At 49.6% G+C, this 14,179-nt stretch overlaps 1 protein-coding gene across 1 annotated transcript; it reads left to right on the top strand.

Moving 5' to 3' along the window:
* Positions 1-210: 210 nt before the first annotated feature.
* SLC4A1AP (solute carrier family 4 member 1 adaptor protein) lies at positions 211-13,462 on the top strand. The gene is made up of 14 exons (XM_075267210.1): positions 211-1,641; positions 2,339-2,534; positions 4,520-4,642; positions 4,789-4,849; positions 6,657-6,796; positions 7,418-7,578; positions 8,559-8,628; positions 8,885-9,074; positions 10,027-10,123; positions 10,343-10,538; positions 11,545-11,646; positions 11,809-11,885; positions 11,976-12,048; positions 12,880-13,462. The coding sequence occupies exons 1-14, from the start codon at positions 292-294 to the stop codon at positions 12,927-12,929; spliced, it is 2,886 nt and encodes a 961-aa protein (XP_075123311.1). The 5' UTR covers positions 211-291; the 3' UTR covers positions 12,930-13,462.
* Positions 13,463-14,179: the final 717 nt, after the last annotated feature.

The raw sequence follows: 14,179 nt of genomic DNA, 5'->3' as shown, positions 1-14,179 counted from the left end.
CCCAACATAAAGGAGAAAGAGTGAAAAACGATGACATTTTTGGAATATTTTTTCTTTGTCTTCTTCTCCTTGTCCTGGTTTGTTGCTGTGTCCATGTTTTTTTATTACCATCAAAGCAATCAGTACAGAGCTGCTGCTAGGCAACTGCGCGCCGGAAATGAGGTCAATTGTCGGCGCCGTCACGTGACCGGACGAGACTGCTGAATTTCCGGTGTGCGCACCTCCAGCTGCTCGTGTGACCCGGCCGCGCTGTGTGCTGATCCCGGAGCCTGTGAAAGTGGCGCTGGATACATGGAGGCCGTTCAGCTGTCCCCCGATGCTGGGGAATGGCCCGGTGATCCCGGGGCCCTGGAGACCGGGAATGCGGAGCCCACTGGCAGGAATGAGACCACCTGTTATGGCAATGGCGGGACCCAGAGACCTAAGGACTGTCAGGGGCCCAGTGATCCCGGGGCCTCCACCCATGAGAGTACCGGGGCCAGGGATCCCCAGGCCTGGAATGATGAGACCCCCGGGGCTCGGTATACTGAGGGGTCCCGGACCGGCAGCTCTGAGGGGCCCAAGGATTCCGGGACCCGGAGCGCCCAGGGCCTTGGGGATTCCAGGACCTGTAGCCGTCAGGCCAGTGGGGATCCCGGGGCCCAGAGCGATGAGGGGCCCGGGACCCGGAGTGATGAGACCACCAGGGGTGCCAGGTCCGGCAGCTTTAAGGGGACCAATCCAGTCCCCAGTGAGGGGCCCGGGACCCGGAGTGATGAGACCACCAGGGGTGCCAGGTCCGGCAGCTTTAAGGGGACCAATCCAGGCTCCAGTGAGGGGCCCCGGGATCCTGGCGCCATCTCCTGCCGCAGTGAGGAACATGAGGATTTCAGGGATGAGACCAGTGCGGCCCCCAATGATGCCAGGGACAGTTCAGAAGACCAACGGCTTGCCGGGTCCGGTGGCCCTGAGGGGCCCCATCTTGCCAGGACCTGCAATGAGGGGCCCCATGCTGCTACATCAGCGAAATCCTATAATGCAGGGGCCGAGGCCCCCACCACAGAACCTAGTAAGGGGGGAGGTGGGGCCGAGGGCAGCACCCTGGAGAGCTCCTTTAAGAAGCCCGTCGCTCCTTTCAGGTCCGGCTGGAATGAAAAGACCCTGGACCAACATAACAAACCCAGCAGCTCCGCCCCCTCCCCAGCCCAACCTTCTCCCCCCATCAGCAGCAGTGGGGAAGCGGCCCCGGATCACAGCGCCAGGCTTCCCTCTGATGCCTACCGAGCCAGCCCTGCCATTCCCTATCGGGAGCCTTCCTGGTCGGGGCTGCCCCAGGCCCTTTACAGCTTGGAGGTGCTGAAGGGCGGCAGCATCCTGTCTACCAAGAGCTTGCAGGGCGCCAGCTGGACTATCTTTGGCAGACTCCCTACTTGCCACGTGTCGCTTGAGCACCCTTCTGTTTCACGGTACCATGCGGTCCTGCAGTACCGGTCCGTGGCTGGGGCAGAGCCAGATCAGGAGCCGGGCTTCTATGTGTACGACCTGGGTAGCACCCATGGGACCTTCATCAATAAGCAGAGGGTCCAGCCCAAGACCTACTGCCGCTACCGAGTGGGGCACGTGCTGAAATTCGGAGGGAGCACCAGACTGTTCATCCTGCAGGTTATTCATATTTATATTGCTGTCAATGATGGGGGGGCTCAAAACTTTTTAGAACTGTGTTTGTTACAGTGTGTCATATCTACGCCGCCCTTTGTAACAAACTGTCAGGACAGGGTCTATCTGTAGTTATCTCATAAATGAGGGGGGAGACATTAAAAGGGTTAAAGGGGGTTTCCATTCTTTATTAAATAATGATCTGTCCTCAAGATAGGTCAGCAATATAAGATCAGTGGGGTCTGACACCTCGGCCTCCTGAGACTGCAGCATTTAGGGGAGTCCTTCATGGAAGACCAAGCAGAGCGCCGTCCACTGTATAGTGGCTGCTCTTGGTATTGCTGCTCAGTCACATGTAAAGCAGACATAGTACCCATATCCCTTCTATACAGAGGACGGGGCACCTACTACTCGTATAGGGACACTGCTGCACATGCTCCCTGTCCACTAGCACCCACAGGCTTACAGAACAGCTGATCTGTGTAGGGTCTGGGTGTTATATACTTATGACCGCACTTGTGGATATCAGTATAAAAAATGTATTTTAGGCCAGAAAACCCCTTTAAAGTCAGTGTCTTGGAGTAATGCACTGTGGGGTCTGCATTTGGTTGTCACCCAGAGGAGAGGGCACAGCATAGACTCCCATATGGAGACTATTTAACCCCGTGTGGTACAAGTCTGACAGTAAGATCTGGTTTTTCAGGGTCCAGATGAAGATCAGGAAGCCGAATCCGAACTGACCGTAACGCAAATCAAGGAAGCGCGGCGGCAGAAAGAGAGCCTGCAGAAGAGGATGCTGGGAGATGATTCTGATGAAGACAGCGCCGAGGAGGAGGGAGAAGAAAAAGAGCGGAAAGAGCGAGGAGGATCAGAAGATTCTGGCTGCATGTGGGGGATGGGTGAGCCAGGGCTTATTCTACCCTTTTACATTCAGATTTCAGCTGGCCGAGGACATGACATATCACACAGCAGATCCCACCAGGAATCGGACCTCTGAAAGATCTGCTAATGGGCACAGATCCCAGGTGGTAGAGAGTGGTATGACCAAGGGGGCTGAGCGGGCACCGTACCTCATCATAGATATGAATGGCAGTGTCAGAAACAGCCGCAAGAGCTGCACTCCTTCATAGCAATGGTGGGGGCCATGAGGTCAAACAGTTCACCCCCCAGCAAGGTGCACAAAGTGAAAAATATTAAAACACTAGCACTTACCCGCGACTTCGTCGGTGGGTCGCGGTTGGGGACAATGTTGCGGCGCCTGCGGACCCCCCCCGCTGACTTAGAAATCCCTCTTTTGCTCCGACCCCTCTCGCACGGCACACCATGAACTCCTCCCCCACGGGTAGTACGTGCGGGCCACCGAAAGTCATCTTGCGCGGCCCCCGAAAACCCTCCTCCGTGTCCTCCCTGCTCCAAAGCCCTGTGCACCCCACTGTCCCCCCTAATTCTTCTCCCCAAAGGCTCTGCACGTGCCCCTCCACCTCTGGCGGGGCCGGAGCTTACTTTGGGTGGGGGGGGGGGGTGAAAGACGGAAGTTGGCGGCGTTGAGAGACAGGGATACCTAATATGTATTGAATAACTTTTGTATGTGTTCTAGGGATAGGGGTGGTGAATGTTTTTGTGTTTATTCTTGGTTGCTGTTTTTATTTTATTTTTTGTTAAATTTGTTTGTGCATTTCCTACACTGTGTTTTGGGGTCTTGAACCCCAGGGTGTCTGATAAGCAACGCATTACAATGCTTATGTATTGTAATGCATTTCATAATAGCCCGCAATAGAAGGACCGGTTTAATGCAATGCATAATACCTGTCGGTGGCCGCAACGATCGGCGACATTAACCCTTCCTGCACCTCGGCCAGCTGTCACTGAGGCGCTGGAAGGGTTATTGTCGCCGATTGTTGCGGCCACCAACAGGTAGTATGCCGTTCCTCCGGCAGCGCGTGGGCACTGCCATGATCGCTGTTATCGCCGGCTCCCAGAGGTTGAGGCTATGGCAGCCAGGAGGTGGAGAGGGCTGCCAGGCTATATCATTCTAGTAGTAAAGTCAGCCCTATAGTACAGGTACATGGGGGAGGTGCCAGGAGGTGGAGAGATGGGGGGGTGGATATGTGGATGGTTCTGATCCAAAAAGAACCCCCTATAATAGACTTCCTTTCAGGTCATCACCATTTCCAACCTCTGCTTGCTGTCAGGGAATGAAAGATGTTTAAATACAGAAATATCTGCAGCGCTAACACATCTCACAGCTGAGGGTCTGTTACAGTTGTATCTAGTCTTCACAATTATCTGTGAGCTAAAGGTATTGTGTCACCAAAAATGGCCAAGGTCTATGAGAAACATATTTTCTAAGATCTAAGCAGCTATATCTATATAGCTGTATCCTGCAGTTTTCATACTGCCCACTAAGCCTAATAATAGCCTGATACTTTATAATTGTGTAAGGGTTTTATTTGCAAAACTTAATTTACATCACAAACAAGACTTACAACAGAAGATAACACCTCACTAGATAACACCACTGAGCCATCATTACATCACGCCTGACAATAGATGACGTCTCACCTTATCGTTTCCCTCTCCCCATTACTAGTAAACTTTCCCATAGAGGCTTCAGACTGTTGCTGTCTATGGCTATGACTATGCTGTAAAGCAGATCAGTAAATGCTGTTAAAAGAGCGAAGAAGCTCAGGCAAGATGGCCGCCCCCTTAAAGGGGTTTTCCATGAAAACATTTATGGCATAGCCACATGTCTGATAGATGAGTCTCCCCTCTGGGTCATGCACCTACCTATGGAAACTGCGTAGAACAGTGAGCTGATTACTACTATTACTGTCGCCATCATTACTGCTATTATATTTTGCTGACCTCTACCCTCATTCTCCAGGAGAGGACGCTGTGGAGGAGGAGAACGATGTGAACCCCATTGCTATGGAATATCAGGCGGAGCGAGAGGCGTCATACTCCGGGAATCCAAAGAAGGCGCTGCAGGGTTTTTTCGATCGAGAAGGTAAGACTCCAGGGCTTATTACCCAGTCTTGGGGTTATGACCGCGCCCGATCCATCCTACATTTTATTTTTGGGTCACTAACAAATAGAACTTGCTCATGTGACGTTTCTGTCCACTGAATATTGAGCAAACCTTGTATCTTGCAGGGGAAGAGCTGGACTTCGAGTATGAAGAGCGAGGGATCGGTTCGTGGCTGTGCAGAGTAAAGTAAGTGACTTAAAGGGATTCTACCATTAAAACTTTTTTTTGTGTGGATAAGACGTCATCTCTTACCTTTAGACGTGGTCTCCGCCGCGCCGTTCCTCAGAAATACTGTTTTTTACCGGTATGTAAATGAGTTCTCCCGCAGCGATGGGCGCGGGCCCAGCACTCAAACATCGATGAGGGCGTCCCCACCGCTGCCAGAGAAGTGTCTCCAAGCGCCGCCTCCTTCATCGTCTGCCGCATCATCTTCAATGTCTTCCGGCACAGGATCATAACTTCTAGCAGAGCAGACCAGACTGCGCAGGCGCATAGGCCACGGGAAAATGTCCGCTAACAGTACTGTGCAAGCGGCCATTTTCCCGTGACCTGTGCGCCTGCGCAGTCTGCTCTGTTAGAAGTTACAAGCCTGCGCCGGAAGAGGACATTGAAGATGACGCGGCGGACGAAGCAGGAGGCGGCACTTGGAGACACTTCTCTGGCAGCGGTGATGACACCCTCATCGCTGTTTGAGCGCTGGGCCCGCCCCCATCGCTGTGGGAGACCTCATTTGCATAACGGTAAAAACCGGTATTTCTAAGGAATGGCGCAGCGGAGACCACGTCTAAAGGTAAGAGACGAATAGTCTTCCTAAAGGCTATTCCGACGTCTTATCCACACAAAAAAAGTTTTAAAGGTAGAATCCCTTTAATATAAGTGATATAATAGCAGATAGTGGGGGAAGGGCTACAGCCACTTCTATAGGAACAGATAGGTGAGTGCAGTGAGATCTGTCAGGCCCATAGAAGTGAATGGAGGAGAAGCCCCCATTCTCTTGACCACTAGGGACCCCAGCAATCTGATGCCTCGTGGATTAAGGACTGCTGAACATGCCAAAACCAGGATGTCAAGGCAGCATGTCCCGTACGATTAAAGCGGAGGTAGGTCAGGGGTTTAAATATGGCACCCACTCAGGAGCTGAGCAGATGTCATCACCCCAGGGGTTCTGCTTTTTAGCACAGCAGTGCCTGTGATCAGAGATGTGTCTGTACCACTCACCTTACCATGGTCAGATGTGACCCCGGGATCTGGGTGGTGACGGAACGGCTGATCAGCAGGGGCAATTCTAGGATCGGTTCAGACGATACCTGCCATAGTAATGACTAACGAGGCCTAGCTATGGCCCTCTTCTATAGTTACCTAGAGAATACAGTAATATCACAGGCTACGGTGCAAGCGATCTAGATTCTCTGCACAGGCCTCCTATGGGAAATAAAAAATAATTTTAAAAAAGTTATAAAAATTGGAAAGTTTTTAAAAATAGAAAAAAATATAAAAAAAATTGACTCCCTTCTCTAGTCTGGAAATGGATAAAAAAATATAAAAATTATTAAAATATTAAAATCATTTATCAAAAATCAAAATAGGAAAATTATTATTTATTTTTTTCTGATTCGCCTGTCCCCCCCCCCCCCAAATAAAAAAGTGCTGAACACATCAGAGATTTCCCAAAATGGTATCAATAAAAACTTCACATTGTCCCCCAATAAAAAAAACAAAAACGCCGTACCAGAGTCTGTACACGTGTCATGGTACACAGTGCGGTTACACAAGAACCATGGGGTTGGCTTCACTATTGGTAGGGTCACATGACTCCTTGTCACCCACCTCTATAGAGTCCTGTATATACTTTGTATTTCTTGTACTCCAGAGCTGTACTCACAATTCTGCAGAAATCTCCCAGCATTCCCTGCATGTACAGGTTTGATCAGAGCTTCCTAGTGGGCCGCACGCTCGATGTCGCTCTTCACAGTCGCTTTCTTGTTGCGCGCAGGCTGCCGGTGGACGATTCTGCGGAGAAGCAGCTGATGGCGGAGGTGGTCCATTCAGGAAAGAAGCGGGACGCCATGAGGCTGTGCTGTATGGAGGCCTGCCGTATGCTGGACATGAGAGGGTTACTGCGTCAGGAGGCCGGTCAGTTCTCACACAGCTGCTGAGTTTGTGTCATTTTAACCCTTTAATGACTGCCACGTTACTGAGTATATTAGAGGCCTTCTATATGGCTGCACTGGAGCGGGGGCAAAATGGTGCATCGAGTCGCAGCCGCTCTGGAGCGCCATATACTGCGGAGCACATGACATGTTTCCTGGCGAGGTTCATTACAGAATATTTGGGGATTATTTGGAGTGAATTTCCCTGTAGACCAGCATAACCCAGCTGGCTGATAGCAGAGAGTACTAGAGAGCCTTACGTGGCACAAGACGTGGAGACTAGAGATGAGCGAGTACTGTTCGGATCAGCTGATCCGAACTGCATGCTCGCATAGAAATGAATGGACGTAGCCGGCACGCGGGGGGTTAAGCGGCTGGCCGCCATCAATGCGGAAGTACCAGGTGCTTCCATTCATTTCTATGGAGCGTGCTGTTTGGATCGGCTGATCTGAACAGTACTCGCTCATCTCTAGTGGAGACAATTCCACCCCGGTTAACCCCTTCATGTATCTTATAGTTGACGTCCTCCTCAGTTTTCCCCATGATGAATCCGTCTTGCCCGGTGTCAGACGTATCTAACCTGCAGGTTTCTCTGTGATTCTAGTGTCACGTAAAAGGAAAGCCAAGCAGTGGGAGGACGAGGATTTCTACGACAGCGACGACGACACTTTCCTCGACCGCACGGGGATAGTGGAAAAAAAGAGGCTGAACCGTATGAAGAAAGCCGGGAAGATTGAGGAGAAACCAGAGACCTACGAGTCCCTAGTGAGTTATTGAGTTACTCCAGTCACACACAAAGCTGCAGCTGCTGTTACTGTACCACCTGCTGGATCAGTGTCTGCTCTGCCGTGGTACAATCACCTCTGTATGTGACACCCGAGGGTCGTCAGCTGCGGCCGCCAATGGTCATAACTAATGTGTGACGTCCAGCAGAATTATGACTGCAGCTCTGGATGTGACCTTAAAGGGATTTCCCAGGACTTGTATACAGATGGTCTTTCCTTAGTATAGGTTCATGGTGTGTGTGTGTGGGGGGGGGGGTCTGACACACTTGGCCCCCTGTCAATCAGCTGGTCAAAGGAGCTGCAGCTTTTAGGTGACCCCTGCGGCCTCTTCACTGAATATCAGGCACAGCGCCATATATCGTATAGTGGTTGTACTTAGTATTGCAGCTCAACCCCATTCACTTCAAATACAGGTAGTCCTCGGGTTACGACGGTCTCGGGTTACGACGTTTCGTTTCGTGGTTACAACTAGAGATGAGAGCTCCCTTGTAACAGAAAATTGCCAGCACTCCCAAGTAGCAAGGACTAGTCTGTGTCAAATCAATGCTGGTTCTACAGCAGGCTCGTCCTTGCTCATCGGAAGAGAGCTGGCAGCTTGCTGTTATGAGCCGCTGCACACTAAATCACTGTGATCCGTTCCTATGCGGAGTCAGTATGGTAGGTTTCCGACTTACGTCGAAATTCGGTTTACGACGCCGCGCAAGAACGGATCAACGTCTTAAGTCGAGGACTACCTGTAGACTGAGCTTCTGTTCTAAAATGTGACCGATGAATGTGAAGAGCAAGGCAAGTATGCATGCTGGGAGTTGTATTCCCCCCCCCCCCAGCTGAAGTGCTAAAGGTCGACCACCCCTGAATCTAGAACGTCCTTCATGTTTGTCACCTGATGGGTGGTCATTGATTTGCTGTAGTGTGTGAACCTGCGCCGTTCCTGCATGTGACTGTGTTTTCTCTCGTCAGATCGCAAAACTGGACATCGTCGAAAAAGAAATAGTGGAGATAGCGGCCAAGCTGAGAACAAATCGTCAAGGTAAGTGGAATGGAGTCACCCCATATACTAATAGAGGAGGCGCTCACCCAAATGGGGGCTCCCACCACTCTGTGTACAGCAGTTTAAAGGCAAATTGTCTGACAGGGCGGTTACATTAAAGGGGTCCTCTACTTTTAAGACATTTCTGGCCCCTTTATGGCAGAGCACCCTGTCCAGACTCCTCTATATCAGGCTCAGCACTAGTTCTGACCCGGGGTCTTATTATATGTGGGCTCTTCTGCCTCTTCTCCCCCAGATGAGGCCCAGTCATCTGCCCAAGACTCCCTGGACGCCTTCATGACAGAAATCAAGTCTGGCGCCTCCTTGGACAGTGTGACCCGCAAGAAGCTGCACATTCAGTCCCTGGAACTGAAGAAGGAGCAGCAGAGACTGAAGAGCCTGATCAAGATTGTCCAGCCGACCAGACTGCCCGAGCTCAGGACTGAGTAAGTGACGGCCATTAAAGGGGATGATGACACTGATGACTGCGGCCTCTGCACTGCTTACAAGCACAGCGCTATAGACTGTATAGTGGCCAGTCTTGGTTTCGCAGCTCAGCCATATTCACTTGAGTGGGACATCACGCCTCTGGCCTGAGAAGATGTAGTAGCGCTCAGGATCATATTCCTGGGGTGCAGACTAATTTTGGTGTCCGTGTCCCCTAGAGTGTGAGCGCACACATCATCCAGTAGGTGGCAGTGTTGTCCGTCCAGGCGCCGTGGCCATTATAAGCACCTCCAGCATAAAGTATAAAAATGTCTCCGCATTGTCCAGGTCACTTCCGAGGTCTGTTGAGTAGCAGAGCCGAGTCTGTCATTTGGGGCCACTTCCTGTGACGTTATGCAGTGTTAGCGCTGATATCCTGCTGTATTATCTACCTCAGCTCCAAACAACACGCTCAGCTCTGCTACATCTGCACCCAGGCTGCTGTATTTCTTAGGTAGGAGACAACATGGCTGGTTTTAGCTGATGGGCTCTCCTGTTCACATTAGTATGTTATGGCACATCCCAGCATGATTTTCTACTGAAATACTCTGTGCTGCTGGAGACACTGTAATTCTGTCACCTCCTGCAATTCAGTACATTCCTGAAATACTTTGTGCTGCTGTACTGGACGTGTCTCACACTAATCTTTCAGGAGTGGACTGGTCTCTGCCCCCTGACAAGGCTAGCATACTCCTCTCCTGAAATACTCTGTGCTGCTGCTCCTGCCCTATTGCACACAGCCATGTCCTCACTAATCACTAATATTACATAAGTGGACCAGTCACTGCCCCCCCCCCATAAGTCCCCATACTCCTCTCCTGAAATACTTTGTGCTGCTTTACTGCCCCTGTCCTCATCACCATGAGCGGATCGGTCACTGACCTCTGTAAATCCTGACATTTTGTCTTTCAGCGCCGCTCAAGACCCGAAAGCTAAGAAGTTGACCTTACCCATGTTCGGGGCGATGAAAGGAGGGAGCAAATTCAAGCTGAAAACCGGCACGGTCGGGGTAAGAGACCCTTGGACACAGAACCCTCCATTTACCATAATGGCAGCCATCTTGGTTGTCTCACCTGATGCATCTGAGCCCCCAGTGTCGTCCTAATGTCCATCACACCCCCGGATACTGGGATATGCTGGAATGGTGAACTACAACTCCCAGCCTGCCCTACACAGTAGCTTCAGTCTAGAATAGATTTTGATGTTCTGCCCCCTCCCCTTGTTTCAGAGGCTGCCCCCGAAACGGACAGATCTCCCCTCAAGCCTGTTCACCATGAAAGGTGATGAGCCCGAAGAGGAGGAGGAAGAGGACGACGGCATGGAGCAGGAAACCGCCAGTGCCAGCCGCACAGAGAGTAAAGCCGGACCGAGCGAGTCCATGGAGCAGAGCAGGAGCCCCGAACCCGGAATCGGCCCCACCCAGGGTAATAAAAGCGCTCCACATGTGGATACCTACCCCAGGAGGGTAACTCTGGGTACAGAAGGTACAACCAGATGCTGGAACGACTTGTACCGCCATAATACTTTACAGCAGGTTTGTTACAGTCTCATCCAGTCCAGTCATTCCTCTGAGCTAAACACATCAGCAGCAGCACACACATATTCTGGTGCGGAGTACAAAGGATCCGTCTATTCAGCTCACAGAGGATTGTCGAGGCTGGATACAATTGTAACAAACCCTCAGCTGTGAGAAGTATTGGGTCAGGGCAGGTTTTCAGCCTTGAGATGTGAGTAAGAGCGTTCCCTTTCACTGACAGCAAGCAGAAATCTAGAAAATGGTGTTATAAGGCGTCACAGGGTACACTGTTATGTTATCTGCAATTTTCCCTCTGGCCACTAAGCCTAATAATTGACTGACATCAGTTCTGTAGGGGTTTTCTTTGTAGCAGTCACTTAATTTACTTCACAGAAAGGGTTACTATAGAAGATAACACCTCTATAGATAACACCCCTGACCCATCACTACTGACAATAGATGTCACAGCTTATCTCGTCCCCTCGCATGTCTAGAAAACTCTCCCATAGACCACAATGAGGCAGCTCCAGACTGTTACTGCCTATGGCCACGATTGTGCTGTAAAGCAGGTCACTAAATGCTGTTAAAGGAGCGGAGGAGAAGCTCAGCCAAGATGGCCACCCCCATAATCATGGAAATAAAATTAAAAATCTACAATCAAAAAAATTAGAAAAAAAGTGATTAATTTACATCTGGTTTAAATAATTTTTTTTAAAGATTTGAGGTCGTGTCCCTTTAAGGCAAGGGGGGGGGGGTGCAGGAATCGTCTCTTCCGGTGCAAATCAATAGTGAACTTTTTCTCACTAAATGAGACTTGTGTGTGCGATGACCGAGCGCCCCAACGGACCCCACCTATAGCCGTAGCCATCAGCAGGCGCCATATGTAACGTCGCACCATCTTGTGTTTGTTGTAGTTACTGATGTGGAAGTGAAGAAGAGCTCAAGTGAAGAACCAAAGAGAAAAACCGAGGCCCCCAGTGCTAGCCGTGGGGCCCCCAATGGTCACAGTCCTCCAGGTGAGGGGGAAGGTTATCTCTCATGACTTAGACTCCTGTCCTGCCCAGTGGAAACTATATGGGAGTGGGGGGACAACTGTGTGTAAGGGGGGGAAGGGAACAACCGTGAGTGTGCACAGGGTCTGGGGGTGATTAACAATCCTTGATAATTCTCCATTATAGTCACCAAGAAGGAGGACGAGGAGGAGGCTCCTAAATCTGCCCCAGTGAAAAAGAAGAAAATGCTCGGCCCCAGTCGGGTGAGTGTCCCCGTATTCTAGAAATATTCACAGTCTGTATGGTATAGAGAATAATAAACCTACAATGTCTATACTTCTATGTATACACAGCCACCACAGGGAGCGCTATCATCCACCTACCCTGAAGACGACCCCGACTATTGTGTGTGGACGCCACCTACAGGTAATGTAGTGTCACCTGCCTGCCTGCTCTTAAATGTCTGTATACTCGCCACTGGGAACGTCAGAATAGTGAGTGCAGCTCTGGAGTATAATACAGGATATAACTCAGGATCAGTACAGGATAAGTAATGTAATGTATGTACACAGTGACTGCACCAGCAGAATAGTGAGCACAGCTCTGGAGTATAATACAGGATGTAACTCAGGATCAGTACAGGATAAGTAATGTAATGTATGTACACAGTGACTGCACCAGCAGAATAGTGAGCGCAGCTCTGGAGTATAATACAGGATGTAACTCAGGATCAGTACAGGATAAGTAATGTAATGTATGTACACAGTGACTACACCAGCAGAATAGTGAGCGCAGCTCTGGAGTATAATACAGGATGTAACTCAGGATCAGTACAGGATAAGTAATGTAATGTATGTACACAGTGACTGCACCGGCAGAATAGTGAGCGCAGCTCTGGAGTATAATATAGGACAGGGGTAGGGAACGTACGGCTCTCCAGCGGTTGCAAAACTACAACTCCCAGCATGCATACTGGCTCTGCTGTTCTGGGAACTCCTATGGAAGTGAATGGAGCATGCTGGGAGTTGTAGTTTCACAGCAGCTGGAGAGCCAAAGGTTCCCTACCCCTGATATAGGATATAACTCAGGATCAGTACAGGATAAGTAATGTAATATATGTACACAGTGACTGCACCAGCAGAATAGTGAGCGCAGCTCTGGAGTATAATACAGGATAAGTAATGTAATAGATTTTTAGTATTTCATGTTGATTTTTTATTTTTTTTAATTTTGTCTTTTTCTACTTTTGTCATTCAGGGCAAACAGGAGACGGGAGGACACATTTAAATGAAAAATATGGTTACTGACACGAGCTGCTGCTTCATGATCCAGGACAGACGATATGGACTATAACACTTGAGTTACTTTTCTCCAGTACCTGCGGGGGGCGCTCACATGTTTAGAGCCGGCCTGGCACCAGGAGGTGTAGCTGCAGTTCTCCCTGGATGTTGCTGTGTTGTGTTGCATGGTCACTGGATAAATCAATCCAAACTCTACAGGACTGTCGGGATCCATCGCCCTCTTATGAACTATGGCACCAGAGACCCCGGACAGACCACCTTGTACTGAGCCGCCTGCACCCCTCCCCCTCCCCATATTGTTTTCTCTGGACCCACAAGACTTGTGCGAATCCAGATTTTTTTATAGTAGAGATTTGGTAGAGTAGACCGTATGACCCTCTACAGCTCCTCTGGGCACTCTCTTCTTAGTATGATTTTTTTTATTTTTGTGATTTTCTTTGTTGGTTTTTTCCCGTTTTATATTATTATTATTATCACCTTGTACAATATGGAAGCTGTAAATACCGGATTAGTTTGTAGAACTGTTTCTAAGATTAAAAATGTGAGATTATTCTGTTTGATATTGGACTCCTGTATAATGCCTTACTGAATGTCTGACGTGTCTGCTCTGCCTGACAGGATGAACGAACGCAGGAGACCCCAGACCTGTCATAAGTCACTGTCTACACACACAACGTTACTTATCCTGTATTATACTCCAGAGCTGCGCTCACTAATCTGCTGGTACAGTCACTGTGTACATACATTACATTACTTATCCTGTATTATACTCCAGAGCTGCACTCACTATTCTGCTGGTGCAGTCACTGTGTGCCATGTGTATAATACAGGAGTGCTCCATGTTTTGTATGGAGTTAAAATACCATTGCATCTTTCAGGTTCATGAATAGAATGCCCAGGTGACAGTGAAGACTGACACATAAGCGTAAGAGTAGAAAGCTGATGAGTTCTCATTATATTTGGTTAATTTGACAATGATGGGACTGAAACTAAAACTAATGCTTCGAAGTCAAAGCCATTGCCATGTTAATAACTGAGAATGGAGAAGTCCTTTAAGGATCTGTCACTACATCTTGCAGTCTTCCTCTCTCCAGTAGAGGGCAGTCCAGATCCTCAGTTTAGACAGCAGATGTCTCCTGTGGCCCCCTGATGTGATGTCTTGTAGAGGCCGCTCTTCCTGGATAATCTGTTTGTAAGAGACGGAGTCACAAAATCTGGTCAATGCTGCAGGGCCTGGAGGTCGCCCTCTCTGGGTG

This window comes from Leptodactylus fuscus, chromosome 3 (genome assembly GCF_031893055.1).
Source record: "Leptodactylus fuscus isolate aLepFus1 chromosome 3, aLepFus1.hap2, whole genome shotgun sequence".
In the NCBI taxonomy this organism is placed as follows: Eukaryota; Metazoa; Chordata; class Amphibia; order Anura; family Leptodactylidae; genus Leptodactylus; species Leptodactylus fuscus.
Note: the sequence above shows the minus strand (reverse complement) of the source record. Positions and strands in the feature narration are given on the sequence as shown.

Bases quoted from the DNA above. Each gene is read 5' to 3' on its own strand.
- SLC4A1AP (XM_075267210.1), top strand. From the start codon at position 292: ATGGAGGCCGTTCAGCTGTCCCCCGATGCTGGGGAATGGCCCGGTGAT. The intron at 1,642-2,338 runs GTTATTCATATT...CTGGTTTTTCAG, and splicing joins CCAGACTGTTCATCCTGCAG to GGTCCAGATGAAGATCAGGA. The intron at 4,850-6,656 runs GTAAGTGACTTA...TGTTGCGCGCAG, and splicing joins TCGTGGCTGTGCAGAGTAAA to GCTGCCGGTGGACGATTCTG.